The sequence below is a fragment of the Peromyscus californicus genome, unplaced genomic scaffold (assembly GCF_007827085.1).
Source record: "Peromyscus californicus insignis strain IS unplaced genomic scaffold, ASM782708v3 Scaffold_6__1_contigs__length_162567912, whole genome shotgun sequence".
Lineage (NCBI taxonomy): Eukaryota > Metazoa > Chordata > Mammalia > Rodentia > Cricetidae > Peromyscus > Peromyscus californicus.
Window position 1 is genome coordinate 139,229,561 of NW_026294584.1, and position 17,191 is coordinate 139,246,751.

At 48.6% G+C, this 17,191-nt stretch overlaps 1 protein-coding gene across 2 annotated transcripts; it reads right to left on the reverse strand.

Moving 5' to 3' along the window:
• Positions 1 to 9,620: 9,620 nt before the first annotated feature.
• Ltbr (lymphotoxin beta receptor) lies at positions 9,621 to 16,343 on the reverse strand. Of its 2 annotated transcripts, XM_052720984.1 has the most exons (10): positions 16,067 to 16,335; positions 15,844 to 15,940; positions 15,463 to 15,588; positions 15,234 to 15,386; positions 14,787 to 14,883; positions 14,540 to 14,619; positions 12,387 to 12,494; positions 12,108 to 12,133; positions 11,169 to 11,349; positions 9,621 to 10,524 (listed from the first exon to the last, which is right to left on the reverse strand). In XM_052720984.1, exons 1-10 carry the CDS (start codon positions 16,157 to 16,159, stop codon positions 10,283 to 10,285), a joined length of 1,203 nt encoding a protein of 400 aa, XP_052576944.1. In that variant the 5' UTR covers positions 16,160 to 16,335; the 3' UTR covers positions 9,621 to 10,282. The 2 variants fall into 2 exon arrangements, with proteins under 2 accessions (XP_052576944.1, XP_052576945.1); XM_052720985.1 differs by lacking the exon at positions 15,234 to 15,386 and having other exon boundaries at positions 15,436 to 15,588; positions 16,067 to 16,343.
• Positions 16,344 to 17,191: the final 848 nt, after the last annotated feature.

Below are 17,191 nucleotides of genomic sequence, written 5' to 3' on the forward strand. Positions count from 1 at the left end.
CCAAGGCCTCTTTTGGCCCTTTAAGAGTACCTGCATGCATATGTGTATACTGACATATATATACACATAAATAGAAATTTTAAAAAATCTTAAAAAAAAAATAGGTACTTCCAAGAGCCTGGAGAAATCGAAGGTAAATAGATAGCTAGAAGGAATTTTTAGGGCAGTGAAATTACTCCTGTGATATTACACTGATGGTTCATGACATTCTACATGTTTCAGGATCCACAGAGCTGCACAACTTAAGAGCCTTAATGTAAGCTCTGTTAGGTGGTGTCATGTGTCAGCTAGAACACATGTTTTGCATCAGTGAACTGTGTTAATAAATGGGAAGCTGTGTGAAGATGGAGCAGAGAGAGAGATCACTGTACTTTCTGTGCATATTTTCCAGGAGCCTAAAGCTTCTATCAAAAAACAAAACCAAACCAAACCAACAACACATTCTTTCTCCCCCGCAACCCCATCTTTGGTTTTTCAAGACAGGGTTCCTCAGTGTAGTCCTGGCTGTCCTGGAACTCACTCTGTATACCAGACTGGCCACCATGCCTGGCACAGTCTTTCAGTTAAGAAAAGAAAAACTAGGCCTGGAGATATACACTTGCCTAGCATTGCACGAAGCCCTGGCTCAGTCTCTATACTGTCAAACTCAACAATAAACAACAAAACCCAAACAAGAAAACATCACATTGCTTCCAGGCCATAGCCTCTGCCAGCCGTTATTTACTTCTTTCCTCTTCCATTATCAAGCTTCTTACTATTTACTCAGAGTAAATACCAAGCAGTTTGTTTGCTAGATTGCTTTTAAAAGTACCTAAGTCAGGCATGGTGGTGTATGCTTTTCATCCCAGTACTTAGAAGGCAGAAGAAGGCAGATCTCTGTGAGTATGAGGCCAGACTGATCTGAATAGTATGTTCTAGGCCAGCCAGGGATGCGTTGAAACCCTGTCTTGGAAAAAGAAAAACTATTTATGCCCACTATGCCTGACTTGGGTACTTTTAAAAGCAATTTGTCAAACAAACTGCTTGGTATTTACTCTGATATCAACTAAGAAGCTTGATAATAGAAGAGAGAAATAAGTAACTGCTGGCAGATAGTGGAGAGGGTACCTGAACTGGCTTACCCCAGTAATCAGATCAGTGAGTACCCTAATTGTCATCATAGAGCCTTCATCCACTAACTGATGGAAGCAAATGCAGAGATCCACAGCCAAGCACCAGGCTGAGCTCCAGGAGTCCAGTCGAAGAGAGAGAAGAGGGATTCCATGAGCAAGGGGCAACAAGATCATGATGGGGAAACCTACAGAGACAACCAAACCAAAGTAGTGGGAACTCATGAATTTTAGACCAACAACTGTGGAGCCTCCATGGGACTGGACTAGGCCCTCTGCATAAGCAAGACAGTTGTGTAGCTTGATCTGCTTAAGGGGCCCCCTCACAGTAGGATCAAGATCCATCCCTGGTGCATGAGCTGACTTTTTGGAGCCTACTGCCTATGGTGGGACACCTTGCACAGCCTTGATGCAGGAGGAGGGGCTTGGACCTGCCTCTACTGAATGTACCAGACTCTGTGGACTCCCCATGGGAGACCTTGCCTTGTTGAAGGAGGGAATGGGGGTGGATGGGAGGAAGGAGGAGAGGGGAATCTGGTATGTAAAATAAATAAAAAATTCCTTAATAAAAAAACCTAAAAATGAAACTAGTAACAACAAAAAAATGTATCTAAGTCAAACAGAAATAGATGATTTATATTTTTGAATGCCTACTGTGCACCAAAAACCTGATGGAGTTTTTTTTTTAAATTATTATAGTGATGAAACCTAGGGCCTTGTACATGCTAGACAAGTACTCTGCCAATGAGCTATGTCCCAGCCTTTTGTTTAGTTTTTATTTATTTTGAGAATGTCTTACTAAATCCACCAGGCTGGCCTTTAATTTGTAATCCCCTTGTTTGATGGGGGAATGTCGTTCTGTATGCTATGAATGTGTTGCTCTGATTGGTTGATAAATAAAACACTGATTGGCCAGTAGCCAGGCAGGAAGTATAGGCGGAATAAGCAGACAAGGAGAATTCTGGGAACAGAAAGGCTGAGTCAGGAGACTCCAGCCTGCTGTCTAGGGAGCAGCATGTAGTGGCACACAGGTAAAGCCACAGAACACGTGGCGACATATAGATGAACAGAAATGGGCTGAGTTTAAATGTAAGAGCTAGTCAGTGGTAGGCCTGAGCTAATGGTCGAGCAGTTTTAATTGATATAAGCTTCTGAGTGATTATTTTATAAGTGACTGCGGGGTCTGAGGGGGTGGGCAGGACCTAAGGAAAACTTCAGCTACACTTGTTTCAACCTCCCGAGTGGTTGCCACCAACCTCAGTTAGACTGTTTTATTGGCTGCTCCCAAGAGTCCTGTTACTGCTCAGCTGAATGTGGTGGCACATACCTTTAATCCCAGTGTCTAGATGCTGAGGCAGAAGTCCTCATGAGTCCAAGGCCAACCTGGATGTCACAGAAAGATTCTGTCCTTAAAAAAAATGAGGGGAAGGACTGGAAAGATGGCTCAGGGTTCAGAGCATTTGTAACTTTTCCAGAGGACTGGAGTTCAGTTCTTAGCACCTGCATGGGTTTGGTACCTCTAGCTTCAGAGGATCTGATGGTGATTATTGTTCAGTTTACTGAATAATAGTAAAGTGATATGACTACGTAATTGCCACTAAGAACAAGAAAGGAGCATTATTTGAAGTTCAGAAGTCATCTACACACCCCTTTGGGATCATAACTAGCTTCCTCCTTCCTGAAGCCATGAGGCCTGAATGATTCTATTCTCTGGGGTGTTGTTATAATCTGTCTACTGCTTACATATGAACCTCTAAATAGTATAGTTTAGGCTTTTTAAACTTTATGAATGAACTACACTGTACATTTTTCTTTTCCAACTTCCTCTTATAAAGGAAGAAAAAAATCTTCCCCTAGTCTCCTCGGCTTCCTGGCCCAGGTCCAAAAGTTAAACTCACGAAGATGTAGAAGCTGGGCTTGGTGGGACACACCTTTTATGCCAGCACTCAGGAGATGGAGGCTACAGTATCAAGAGTCTGAGGTCAGTTTGAGCTTCACAGCAAGGTCTTAGCTTTAAAAAAAGGAGGCGGGGTTAACAAGAGAGGTGGAGAGTGTTGCCTAGTGTATGCATGTCCCTGGGTTCTGTCCTCAGCACCCCCCAAAATAAAAATACCACTGTCTCAAAAAATACATAAAAATTTAGGCCGGGCGGTGGTGGCGCACGCCTTTAATCCCAGCACTCGGGAGGCAGAGCCAGGCGGATCTCTGTGAGTTCGAGGCCAGCCTGGACTACCAAGTGAGTTCCAGGAAAGGCGCAAAGCTACACAGAGAAACCCTGTCTCGAAAAACCAAAAAAAAAAAAAAAAAACATAAAAATTTAATAATAGCAATAATAGGGGCTGGAGAAATGACTCAACAGTTACAAGCACTTGCTGCTCTTGTTTATGGTCCAGATTTGATTCCCAGCACCCACATGGTGGCTCACAGACACCTGTAACTCCAGGTCCAGGGGATCCAATGCCCTCTTCTGACTTCTGAGGGCGCTAGACATGTACACTATGCACAGACATACATGCAAGTCAAGTATTCATACATAGAAAATAAACCTTAAAAATCCTTTCATATTTTGAAGCACTTTAGAGCTAAATAATAATCATAATAAAGGTTGAGTCAGTGATTGGCTCATCAGGTAACGGTGCTTTCTGCCAAGCCTGGTGACCTAAGTTTTGACCCTGGGACCCAGATGGAAGAAAGACAGTGCTGACTCCCACAAGTTGTCAGCGATCTCCACGTGTACACTCTGACGTGCACTCGGCACACTTGGGTAGCTCTTTTCTCGGAGACTGAAACATTCCATCCTGCAGAGAAGCTCCCTAAACCAGAAGGTAAACAATTCAAAATAGCTTCTGGATGACCGTGAAACTGACCAGAGGCCCTTCCCTCCCAGAGTAAACAGAGGCTGCTGAAAGTCCTTGGACAAGTCAAGCTGCAAAGAAGAGCTTAGACCGACTGAGCCATCTGGAGAGGACACTCTCCAGCCTGTTGAGCGGCCTGCAGGCTGTGCAGTGGGCTCCGGGTTCCCAGCTTTGGGAGCTGTCACCATGCCAGGGCAGGCTTTGCAGAGGAGGCCCTATGAGTCATTGCTGCTCCTGTAAGTGACCCCAATACAACTCATTGGTTCATCCAGTTGGACTTTGGCGATATCTGTACTTTTGTCTGTGGGCTCATGTCTGGGGTGAGTAGACCTGTGAGGTGTCTCCCCAGGAAAAGTCTTGTCACACAACAAACACCCCCAATAAATAAATAAAATAAAAATTATAAAGGTTCATAAAGTAAAATATGTAGAACTGCAGTGTAGTTCAGTGATAGAAAGTTTGCCCAGGATGTTTGAGGCCTATGTGTAATCCCAGCATCACACACACACACACACACACACACACACACCCAGCATTCAGAAGGCAGAAGGCAGAAGCAAAAGGGTGGCTACAAGTTTGAATCCCAGGTCCTGTCTAAAAATTAAAAAAATGAATAAAATAACTAATGTATGATTTTATTTATCTGTACTTGATATGTAGACAAATTGATGAGATAGGAGTCTTTTTTTTTTTGGTTTTTGAGACAGAGTTTCTCTGTGTAACAGTCCTGCTGTCTTGGTACTTAACTCTGTAGACCAGGCTGGCTTTGAACTCACAGAGATCTGCCAGCCTCTGCCTCCCGAGCGCTGAGATTGAAGGTGTGCGCCACCACCACCCAGCTACAGATTGCTTTCTTGCATGTACAAGGTTCTGTTCACACACAGAAACACAGTACATATTTTTTCCTTTAAAAAAAAATCTGTTTGGTGTGTGTGTGTGTGTGTGTGTGTGTGTGTGTGTGTGTGTATGTGTGCGTGTGAGGTAAGAGGGTAACCTATGGAAGTTGATACTCTGTACACAGTGTGGGTTCTAAGGACCAAACTCACATTGTCAGTCTGGTAGCAAGTGCCTTTACCCACTAAGCCATCTCCCTTGTTCCTTAATAAATACATTTTTTGAAGTAGTGAAAACTAAAAATAAAGGCCAATAGGAGCTCCATAGGTCAAGGCATTTGCCATATAAGCCTGGTGCCTGCCATCCTGAGCCCCATCCCTGGAACCCACATAAAAAAGTAGGAGAGAACCAACTCCACAGGGTTGTCTAGTTTACACCGTGTGTAAAAATTATAATAAATAAAAAATAAATTGCCGGGCGGTGGTGGCGCACGCCTTTAATCCCAGCACTCGGGAGGCAGAGCCAGGCAGATCTCTGTGAGTTCGAGGCCAGCCTGGACTACCAAGTGAGTTCCAGGAAAGGCGCAAAGCTACACAGAGAAACCCTGTCTCGAAAAACCAAAAAAAATAAAAATAAAAATAAAATAAAATAAAATAAATAAATAAATGAAATGAATTTTAAAAGCTTGAAGTGATGGCACACCTTGAATTCCAGCTACTCAGGAGACTGAGGCAGGAGGATCACAAATTTGAAACTAGTCTGGACAGTTTAATGATAATATTAAAACTTTAAAAAAATCACTAAGTTAGGGTTGTAACTCAGTGGTAGAATGTTTGTTTAAGCATGCAACCTGGATTCCATCCTCAGTGCCAGATGAGAAGAAAAAGTGGATCTCTCTGTGGAATACCCTAAATCCCAGATATTACGTGTCTCCTAGAATATAAACTGGGGTTCCAGCAATGAGAATTACTGAGTGATGGGGCTGGAGAGACGGTTCAGAAGTTCAGAGCACTGGCTGCTCATCCAGAGGACCCAGGTTTGGTCCCCAGCACCCACGTCAGGCAGCTCACAACCGCCTGCAGCTCCAGCTCAGGGAATCAATCTAAGGCCTCTGGCCTAAGTGGGCACCTGCACTTGCAGGCACATACCCACATGCAGACACATGCACCTACACATAATTAAAAATAATCATGGTTTTTAATCTTAAAAGAATTATTGAGCCAGGTGGTGGTGGCACACGCCTTTAATCCCTAAGCAGAGGCAGGCAGATCTCTGTGAGTTTGAGGCCTGCCTGGTCTACGAAGTGAGTTCCAGGACAGCCAGAGCTATTACACAGAAAAACTGCCTTGGGGGTGGGGGAAGGAATTACGAGTGTCAGGGGCGTGAAATCATATCTTTTAGAATACTTACATGAGTATAACCTTATAATAGTCTTTATAATTTTTTTACATTAAAACTTTTTGGCCGGACGGTGGTGGCCCTTAGCCTTTAATCTCAGCACTCGGGAAGCAGAAGCATGCGGATCCCTGTGAGTTCGAGGATAGCCTGGTCTACAGAGGGAGTTCCAGGATAGGCTCCAAAAGCTACACAGAGAAACTCTGTCTCAAAAAACCAAAAAAAAATGTATTTTGTGAGGGGCTGGAGAAACGGCTCAGCAGCAGCTAAGTGTATACAGCAGGGCGAATGTTTTAACCACTAAGCTATTATTAGCAGCCGTTCAGTCTCTAACTTGTACGTTGGTACACTTTATACATTTTACTACATTGGAAAAAAGTTTAGTGGCTTCTGACTGCTCCCAGGGTAAAGTTCTAAATTCTTATTACAGTTTGTATGTCTGAACAACCTGCTTCCTGTTTACCTTTCCTGCATCAGCTCCCTGGAGCCAAGCTCTCCAGCACTAGGCAAATCGTTCCTTCTATCACAGAGCCTTTTACAAACCATTCACTCATCTTCTTCATGTCTCTCCTGGGGAAACCTTTCATTATTCTTCAGGTCGTGTGATAATTTTCCTCTGGGAGGCATCTCCTGACCTTCAAGCCTCGATCAAATCCCAGTTCTGTGCTTATCTCTGTGCAGTTATTACACAAGCTCCAGGAAGTTCTGAACCAAGTTTGTTTTGTTTGCTATTTTATCTTAAAATGACTGCTACATAGCAAATACTTAATGTTTTCCAAATGTGAACTTTGAAAGTGCAGCCCCGATTAATTGAACAAAGCACCAGGCTAAGTCCATGGATGAGAGCTGGGATGCTGGCTCATCAGCATATCCTGCCGACTCACTCTGCACAGTACACCGCTGTCATCCCTTCTCACCATCATCCTGCTGCCGTAGCTTCCGCCCAGCCTCTCCGCTTGCAATTCTTCACTCACTGGCTATCTGATTATCTGTTTTAAATTCCCATTGAATGAGAATATGCCAAATGCAAGGGACCGCACTGGTGGAACAAACATGAACAAGGTATGATGTTATGTGTGTGCTTACCTTTTTTAAATTATTTTTATTTATGTATATGCTTGAGTGTTTGCTTGTCTGTGTGTGCCCCATGTGCATGCAGTGTCCATGGAGGCCAACAGAAGGTATCCGATCCTCTAGAGTAAGAGTAACAGACAGTGTGAGCTGCCTGATGTAGGTGCTTGGAATTAAACCTAGGTTTTCTGCAGGAGTAGCAAGTGTTCTCAACATCAGGCCATCTCTGTAGCCCCAAAGTGTATGCTTTTTGTTGGTTAGTTTTGGTTTATTGTTGTTGATGTTGTTATTTGTCCCAGTTAGGATTTTGTTGCTTTGATAAAACATCATGAACAAAAGCAACTTGGGGAGGAAAAGGTTTATTTCAGCTTACAGCTCATAAATCCATCACTGAGGGAAGCCAGGTCAGGAATTCAGGGCAGAGACCCAGAGGCAGGATCTGAAGCAGAGGCCATGGAGGAGTGCTGTTTTACTGGCTTGTTTCCATGGCTTGTACAGCCTGCTTTCTTATCCTCCCCAGGACCACCTACCCAAAAGTGGCACCGCCCACAGTGGGCTGGGCCCTCCCACATCAGTTACCAATTAAGAAAATATCACACAGACTTGCCTACAGACCAATCTTATGGAGGCATTTTCTCAATCAAGATTCCCTCTTCCCAAGCCGAGTGGGATGGCGCACATCTTTAATCCCATTACTCAGGAGGCAGAGGCAGGTAGATCTCTGAGTTCGAGGCCAGCCTGGTCTACAGAGTGAGTTACAGGACAGCCAAGGGCTACACAGAGAGACCCTGTCTTGAAAAACCAATAAATAAGTAAGACAAAACAACGAAAAATTGAATGGTCTCATTTCTATAGCACTTACTAAAGAGAAACACATCTAGGAATAATCTAGACGAGAAAAGGTGAGAAAACGTTGAGGCACTACTGTTGGATGCAAACAGGAAAGTACCAACAGACAGACCTGCTACCTTTCTGACAGGAAGAGCCAGCACCAGGAGGATGTCAGCTTTCCCTAACTAATCTGTGTACTCAACTCGGATACCAACAGGAGTTTGTTCGGTACTAGTACAGTGCAGGCTGGCGGACGCAATACTCAGTTTGAACAGTGTCACACAGGGTGTGCCTGAACAGCATTTGTGTGTGTGTGTGTGTGTGTGTGTGTGTGTGTGTGTGTGTGTGTGTGAGAGAGAGAGAGAGAGAGAGAGAGAGAGAGAGAGAGAGAGAGAGAGAGAACGCACACATATGGAGATTAGAGAACAGTTTCCAGGAGTCAGTTCTCTACTTTTACCATGTGGGTTCTGTAGATCAAAGTCGATCGTCAGGCTTGGCATCTGGTGCCCTCACCTGCTGAGCCATCCTGATGACCCCAGAACACCATTTCTTTGAGTCCCCCCACCCCTTTATTTTACTGAACAGAATGTAGTAATTAAAACTCTAACACATTGGAATAATTATTAAGGATCCGTGTCATTTGGCTCCAGCATGACCAAGGAGGAGATTTGTTTTTGTGGAGATGCGGTCCAACATTACTTTGTGCTGAAGGAAGTTGAATCCAATTTTTATAGTCAACCTTAAATAACCCATCCACTCAGACTCCTGGGATATGTGTTTTCTTGCCATACTGTCTTGATGAAGGCCAGCTACTGAGCTCCTAACACTTGGATCCACAAGAGTTGCCTTTTATGGAAGGAACAGTCAGCCCTGAACAATCCTTCAAGCTCTGGGTCGCCTCTGCTGGGCAGTATGGTGGATACATGCATGAGCGGCAAACATTTACCAATGAAGGAGCATGAGACATTTTAAAGTGTATTTTTTTTTAACACACACACACACACACACACACACACACACACACACACACACACACACACACAATGACTGCTCCTTCTGAGAGGATTCAGCTAGCCCAGATTTCTGTTCACCAATAGTGCTGAATTTGGCCTCTCCCATGGTAGGTATTGAGCACCCCACCATTCCTTTCAGTCAACCCTGCTTTCCTCTGTGCAGGGCAGTGGGGTGCTTGGGTGTGCACTGAGACTCAATGCCTGTGACGGACAAGCCCTGGAAGACATTTATGCAGAGTTAACCAGGCACAGACCCCTTGCCATCTGCAGCTCACTTGAACAAATGACTCCCTCTGTCTGTCCTCTCCTGTCGAGAGAGTGCATGCTTCCTGGGCTGTTGAGAGGACCGAGTCAGTCCATTGCAGGTGTGTTGAATACTTCCCCGGAAGTACTCAGACATTGTTGCTTAATATGGACACTGTCTGAACCAATCCTAGGAACCCCTTCCAGGAGGACCTTTGCCTTTGATTTTGTCCTAATGGTCTGGTGTTTCTATGTAAAACCCAAGAAAATAAAGGATCTCAATCTTGTCTTTATTTGCATGTGGTTACAATTTATAAATACACTTGCCGTGTTTCTCCTGTTTCCAAACTCTCCTGGATACCTGGTAATGATACAACCCCGACTCTCACTGTCTCACTATCCTCTCCCCCAGGAGCAAGGGAGGGATGCTCTTCCATGTGGCTTCATCTTCACCCAGGGTCTATCTTGGTCCACATGGTATGAGCCCTCAAGGCCTCTGAAGGTTGGGGATGAGCACCACGAAGCTTTGCAAGGTCCCTGTGATGTCCTTGCAAGTGACCCTGTGACCAGCTCCCTCCTTTGCCATGGTTAGGGTGCTGAGAGGCATGGTAGGCAGCAGCTAGGGTCACCAGCCTTGCCTGTGTCTGGGGCTGAATGTGTGCCCTCTGGGGCTGGTGGGTCTGCAACAAGGTCTCAGGCTTGCTCAGACAGTAGTAAGTCCTGGGCAGGCACTGTGCCTGCTAGTGTCCGGTTCTGCTCCGAAGAGGTGTCTGAGGCCGGTCTCTTAGGGCTCTGCTTCTCAGAGCCTACCCAGACCCTATGAGTCCTGGTGGGTAGGGCAGCCTCCGGGAGAAGGGGCTGGACCCTCTTTCCTCCTTGCCTTTCTCAGATACCATCAGGCATCAGGTGGCAAATAGGTTCCTTGGCCTTGTCAGAGGGCATGGCACCCTAGTGTCTCTGTCTCAGCCAGATGCCAAGCTTTGCCATCCTCCTGGTAAGGTGTAGAGAGCACAGAAGGATCAGGGGCTCCCTCTTCAGGAATGGGGTATGGAGGCTCAGGGGACGCTGGGGGATCTCCAGGGCCCCGTGTCCCCCCCAGCACGGGTCCATTATATATATAGATATTGCCAGTGACCGTCACAGAGCCTCCAGCCACATGAATGCCATTTGCACCTGTGGGAGAGAAGGCCAGATGAGAGGGGATGCTTCCAGAATTCTCTTCTCCTTTCCTCCCGGTCCCACCTCTCATCTGCTATTCCTTCCTTTGAGTCAGGGTCTCACATAGCCCAGGCTGGCCTAAAGCTGCTGGGTAGTGAGAGATGGCTCTGATATCCTGATCCTCCTGTCTCCAGTACTGGGATGACAGGTGTGCCCCCAATCCCAGCTTCACTAGAGCTTTCTTTCTTTCTTTCTTTCTTTTTTTCTTTTTAAGATTTATTTATTCATTATGTATACAGTGTTCTGTTTGCATGTATCCCTGCAGGCCAGAAGAGGGCGCCAGACCTCATTACAGATGGTTGTGAGCCACCATGTGGGTGCTGGGAATTGAACTCAGGACCTCTGGAAGAGCAGCCAGTGCTCTTCAACTCTGAGCCGTCTCTCCAGCCCCCGCTACAGCTTTCTTAAGTGCGGGGATTACAGGTGTGCCTCCACCTCCAGCTTCACTGATAGCTTTCTTAAGTGCTGAACACACTCCTCTGTTTCTTTGAGACTCTGGATCTTTTTATTTCATAGAGCCTTATTCTTTCTCCCTGCCAACCTACCCACATCCCTCCCTTCCTCCCGCACCCACTTCTCCTACGGCCTGCCCAGCTCACCATGGGCCACCTGGCTGTGCCCCTCCAGCTCCTTGGCCTGGACCAGGGGACTCTGCTGTTGTAGTACCACTTTCTCCAAGACTGGGGTCACTGGGGGTCCAGGCATGGGTAGAAGGGGCTCTGCCAGGTCACGGAAATGTGGGTTGGCTCTTGGAGTGGGGCAGGGGGGAGATTCTTCTCCCTGTAGAGGAGAAATAGAGAACCAGCCAATGTCAGAGGCTAGACTTCACCATAACTTAGTTCCCAGGCCCTAGTCCTTGTATTCTGGCAACTCATTGTCTGTCTCCACACCTCACCATGCTTCGTGCCTCAGGGCCTTTGCACTTGATGCTTCTCTAATTTCTAGAGCACTTTCTTCAAGAGTTCCCTGGTTAGCTTCCTCATTTCTTCAACTCACTGCTCAAATAATCAGTGCATCCAAGAGGCCTTCCCTGTCCACCTGTCACTCACTGTCCACCTCACTTTCATTATGGCTGCCACCTGATATACAATTATTATTTATATATCATTACTGTTGTGGTTTTGCTGTGTTTGAGGCAGGCTCTTCTTCTAGCCCAGGCGGCCCCGAATCTCACTGTGTAGCCCCAGGCTGGCCACAAACTCATGGTGAGGCTTCTGTCTCAGCCTCCCAGGGGCTGCGACGACAGGACTGAGCCACCGCCCTGGATAAACTTTTTCCCCATGGCATTGGCAACGGAGCCCAGGTCCTTGCACATGCTAGCTAAGAGCTCTAGCATGCCGGCCTTTGAATTTGACTTCTGTTCCACTCGGGCCAACTCCAGGATGGGAGGCACTTTCTCAGGCTGTATGTCTGGTACCAAAATGGTGGCTGGAACCTGGGCACTCAGCAAGCAATCAGTGGAATGCATGGAGGCTCAAGTCCACCTTCCCTGACCTCACAGCCCCGCCCCTCCTTGCTGGCTTCTTCCACTCCTTTACCTCTGGATGCCTCTTGAGCAGAGTACCTGAAATGAAAAACAAAATGGGTGGTAAGGCCTCCAATTCCCAACCTTTCAACCTTTACCCCCACCACTGTGTGCTGCCAACCCTAGTGTCCCAGAGGAAGATAATACAGTTACCCTCACCCCTCAGAACGAGGGCTGGGAGAGAGAGTGGTACCCAGCACCCTGACAGTCTTGTGCACCAGGGTTTGTCCTTGACTATCCCTCCCCTCCACTGCCACTTCCATGTGTGGATAGGAAGTGGTGTCCTTCCTACCCAGCTTTCTGCAGAGAGAGGGGTGCCTCGTCCAGGTGCAGGCCAGGGTGGTGGTGAAGAGCAGAAGACAGACCAGCGGCAGGAGGATGGCCAGCAGCAGCATTGTCCCTGCCAGGGAGGCAGACAAGAGTGACGGACGACACCAAAGGACGGGGTGGAGCCTCTCCCACAGATCAGCCTTTTCCCTCTTTGGGGCCATTTCCCTTGGGCTGTGGACAAGGGGCTGAGGCTGGCTTTGGGAAGGGTCTCTTGACCACATGAGAGACTGCCCTGAGTGGTGATGTCTAGACCTCTTGCAGTCAGTGGGTGAGGGATGCTTTGGCAGCTGGTTTTCAAGGCTGGAAGTAGGTGAAAGGCAGCGGGGAGGGGAGGTGGTGTTTGAGCCCCATTTCTGTGGCTGGACCTTAGACTGCCCTGTGTGCCTCTGAGAACCTCACTTCTGAGCCTGGTCTATGGCCCTCAGGGAGAGCAGGAGTTGCAAGCTGCCCACCCACCCCCTTGCTCATGGTAGGGCTCAGGAAGGAAAGAGGCAGAGAGATGGGAGTTTGGTTTCCCAGGCTTTGCCCAAACTGATTCGTCACAGCTGTGGCCTTAGGAAGTGAAGAATGCAGGGTACCAGGAGAAACTGGACCAGGAGACTGGACACCCAGGTGCCTGTCTTTATTCGAGCATTGATTTAATGCTCGAATAAAGACATATATATAAACAAGCAGGTTAACAAATCTACTGGCTAATGCTAGTTACTAATGATCACTACTGAAATGCTAGTGATAGCTGATGCATAGTTGATAATTTCTGAGAGGTCATGGGAAAGTATTTCTGATCCACTGTTAACTGAAAAGCTAGTATAGAGGGGCTGGGGGATAGCTCAGTGGTTCAGCAGCTACTTGGCATGTGCCAATGCCTCCCCCTCAAAAAGTGTCAAGTTAGAAAACACTTTAATCACTCCACTTAGAGTAAAAAATTGTATGAGTAGGAATGCATAGGGATGTATGGAAGAGGCAGACCAAGACAGTAAGAGCAGAAGGGTTCTAAGTTCAATGAGTGAATTTTAGCTAAATTTTCATTCTCTCTATCCCTTCTCCCTCTCTCAGAGACAAGGTCTCATGCAGCCCAACTTCAAAATCCTGCCTCTACCTCCCAAATGCAGGGATGACAGGCATGTGCCACCACACCCGGTATAAATTCTTAAAAAGTTCTACAGCATGTGTACCTTACAAATGGGCCCCCGAGTAAGACTTAGATACATACACTAATAACATGATTTACACCCTCCCCCACCCCCCACCCCCGGAGGATCTCAGGCAAATCATTTAATGTCTCGGTTTTCTCTTCCCATCGGTGAGGATGAATAACTCCACTTTATAGCATCGTTAAGCAGATTACGTGGGATCACTGAGGGGTTCAGAGTAGTTCTCAATACTTGGAAGCTATAATTACAGATATCTGCTCATTCAAAAATGTTACTACATTCTGCCAATTAGTAATGATTATAGTCATCAGAAACAACCTACAGTCAACCACCAGGCTGGAAAACTGGTGAGTTTCCTAGAAGACAGAAACCAAGAAACCAGAAAACCTAGAAAGAGTCAAATGGAAGAGCATGACTCCAACAGAAGTGTGTCGCTGAACAATGAGGCATTCAATTAGTAAATGAATTCTATGATGTGTTCTATGATGGAAGTGCGTCCAAAGTAATGACAAAGTCAGTTAGAATTACATCTCAGCCCAGGAGCGTTTCCTGGCATAACGTATGTAATTTTTAAAGTGTGTAAGAATATAGTCTAGGATGTTCTAGTTCCCACCCCCTCTTTTGAGATATTCTCAGTCGGTAGCCCAGGCTGGCCTCAAACTCTTGATTCTCCTGCCTCAGCCTTCTAAGTGCTGGGGGATGACATAGGTATGCCACCACACCTAGCTTTCCAAGTTTTTCTTGCTTCTTTTGGTGGTACTTGTTCAAACCCAGGGCCTTGTGCATCCCAGACGAGCACTCTGCCCCTGAACTATATGCCAGCCCCTTCCAATTTCTTTAGAAGGAATGTTTCTTTCTTTCTTTTTTTTTTTTTGTCTAATCCTGGGAGGAAAGATGCACATTTCCTTGTTTCTGGCATTTTCCCAGATCCTGCCTTGTGAACCTCAGCCCAGCCTCATACCTGGCTCTGATTGATTTCTACAGACGGTGTCAGAGCTGGGGGTGCCTGGAGCTGCCTCCACCAGGCCCTGGTTCTCACATCTGTGGAGGAAACAGGAGTGTGAGCTGTTGCTGCTCTCCTTGGTACCTGGTGCTCCAGGAACACATGGTGGGGAACGGCCAGGGGAGTACTTGGAGTCAAGGATGTAGGGAATGTCAACAGTTGGGCTTCCTGGAGTTGGGGAAAGTATGGGAAGGGGTACTCTCACCTGGTGTGGGGTTGGCAGCGGGCTGTAGGGGAGGAAGTATTCTGGAAGTATCCTGACTTGCAGGGGACACAGGTGATGTCAGTCTCCATGTCTTCATCTGGCAAAAGAAAGGCAGGGCCGGTCAGGGTGAGTGGGTAAGCGTGAGCCCAGCTTCCTTTATGCTCCTCGCCAACCCATCTGCTCTATAGCTGCTACCTTGCCCAGCTTGGCTTTGCAGCCTGCCTTTTCCCCAGGCTTCCCCGGTGCTGACCGGAGCCACATTCTAAGCTCCTCACACCTGTCCCAATTCACGTCTTGGCAGACCCCCTCCTGTGAGCCTTTTGCAAGGAATGACAGGTATTTTATGCCCAAAGAGAACTCCTGTGGGGAGTCACCAACGGACACAGTCCAGTGCTCCTTGCCCTTGATACCAGTCTCCTTTCCCGGCTGCCTTCGGTGCCCTCTGACCTGTGACCTCAGCTTCCATGCCAGGCTTGCATACTACAACTTGGTCGCAGTGTACACACTCATTGTCCAGATACACACAGGCCATGCCTGGCTTACAGCGGCACTCGGGTTTGCGATCGCTGGCACAAGGGGCAACCTCCTCGAAGCCCAGCACTGACAGGGAGAGAAAGGAGTCAGAGAGGAGCTGGGGTCCCAGCCGTACCCCTCATCCAGGTGGATCCCTTCTCACCAGGGTCACAGGAGCGGCACATCTGGCAGAAGGAGAGATGGTTCCAGTGTTCATTGTAGGAACGCTCGGGGCAAGTCTCGCAAACGGTGTCTCGGCTCTGGCTGCATGCGGCAGAGACAAACTTGCCTATAAGGCAAGTGGGGCAAGAGGGTATCAGGAGACAGGAGTCTTCTGCCACATCCGCGGCTTGCTGCAGAGCCTCTCCTTGGCCTCTCTGTCTCCATCCTGTCTTCATGGCTACGCAGCTACCTCTTCAAATCTCAGTGGCCGTGGGACAATGGCTAATGCTTCTGGGTCTCTCTCTACCAGCTAGTTTTACCAGTGTTGGCATCGCTCTGACCTACCTTAACCACCTAGGCTTCCCGGGGCCACTGTCCTCACCTGGGGGGCAGCGAGAGCAGCAGACTTGATGCTTAGACTCGTAGTATTCCTTGTCCTGGTCCCAGCAAGTTTGGTTTTCTGTGCGATATGGGGGCACCTTCCATGGGGAGGCGGAGACAGAGGAGAACAAGGCAGGGTCAGCTGTGGTGGGCAGAAGGGCCGGAGAGAAGTCTGCCCAGGCCCCCATTCCCGCCTGGCCCATCCCACCTAGCCCGTCCCTCACCAGCTGGAGCTGAGATGCCGTCAGGATCCCGCAGAGTCCCAGCAGAAGTGGCCCCCGGGCCAGGCCGCAGGGAGAGGCCCCAGGCAGGCGCATGGCGGCCTTTCGGGTCGGCTGACCAGACCGGGTGGAGGCCTGGGAGGAAGGTGGGAAGCCCGGACGTCCTGAGCAGCGTTGGCCACGACTTCCCAAGCCTGGCGGCTGGGCCGACGTGCCCCCGGGGGCCGGGAGCGGCCGGGCCTGGCCTCCAGGGCTCCAGCGCCGGGCTCAGGAAGTGGGAGTGGAGAGAGCCGGCCGGGGGCGGGGGCAGGGAGCTCTGGGAGCAGAGGCCGGCCTGTCGCAATCGCGACGGGGGAAGAGGAACAGGCTTGGCGGCCTCGACGCAGGGCGGGAGGGGGTGGCCGGGAAAGCACGTGAGAGCTGCAGGCCCGGAACCCGGCCTCCACCTTTCTTCGGAAGCCCGGCCCTCAGAGGGGCTTGCGGATCGGGACCACCCGCGGGCGGAAAAGGGGCGGCAGAGTCAGTAGCTAGCCATCAGTCAAGCTGACCTCCAAGAGCCCGGGGCAGAGCTGACCTGGGTACACATGGATGTTGAGGCAGAGCAGTGGGCAGCTGGGTGCCAGATCTGCAAAGCGGATGTACCCAGGGATTGACAGTGCACCCGGCCGAGACCCCCAGAGGTGGCCAGCAGATGCAGCGTCTGGCCAGTCACCCCACTTGGCAGAAACTGAGGGCCTGCCCCACTCTGTGACTTTTTCAAGAAAAGCTACCACAGTAACAAGCCACCAGGCCTCCACCCTGCTGGCCCACCCACACCACACGTTATTGGGCGCACCACAAGACACTGGAGAGCACGCAGCTGGCCTTGAACCTGTCCTTCTGTCCTCTAGGGATCTCTCTCAAAGGGAGAGTGGGGGAAGACGTGAAAACCTAAGTCCTGGTGAGTTGGGGACCTCTGGGCTGGGGCTGGGTAGCCCAGTTCCAGCTTGTGTGCCCATAAGCCTGTGACTCTCTTTGAACAGAAGGATCTGAGAGCCCAGCCAGTGTGTTATCCCTGGAGCAGACCTGCTCAGGGTGCCAGGCCGAGGAGTCCAAGTCCAAGCTTGTTCAGCCTGGTGGCCCTTTTCT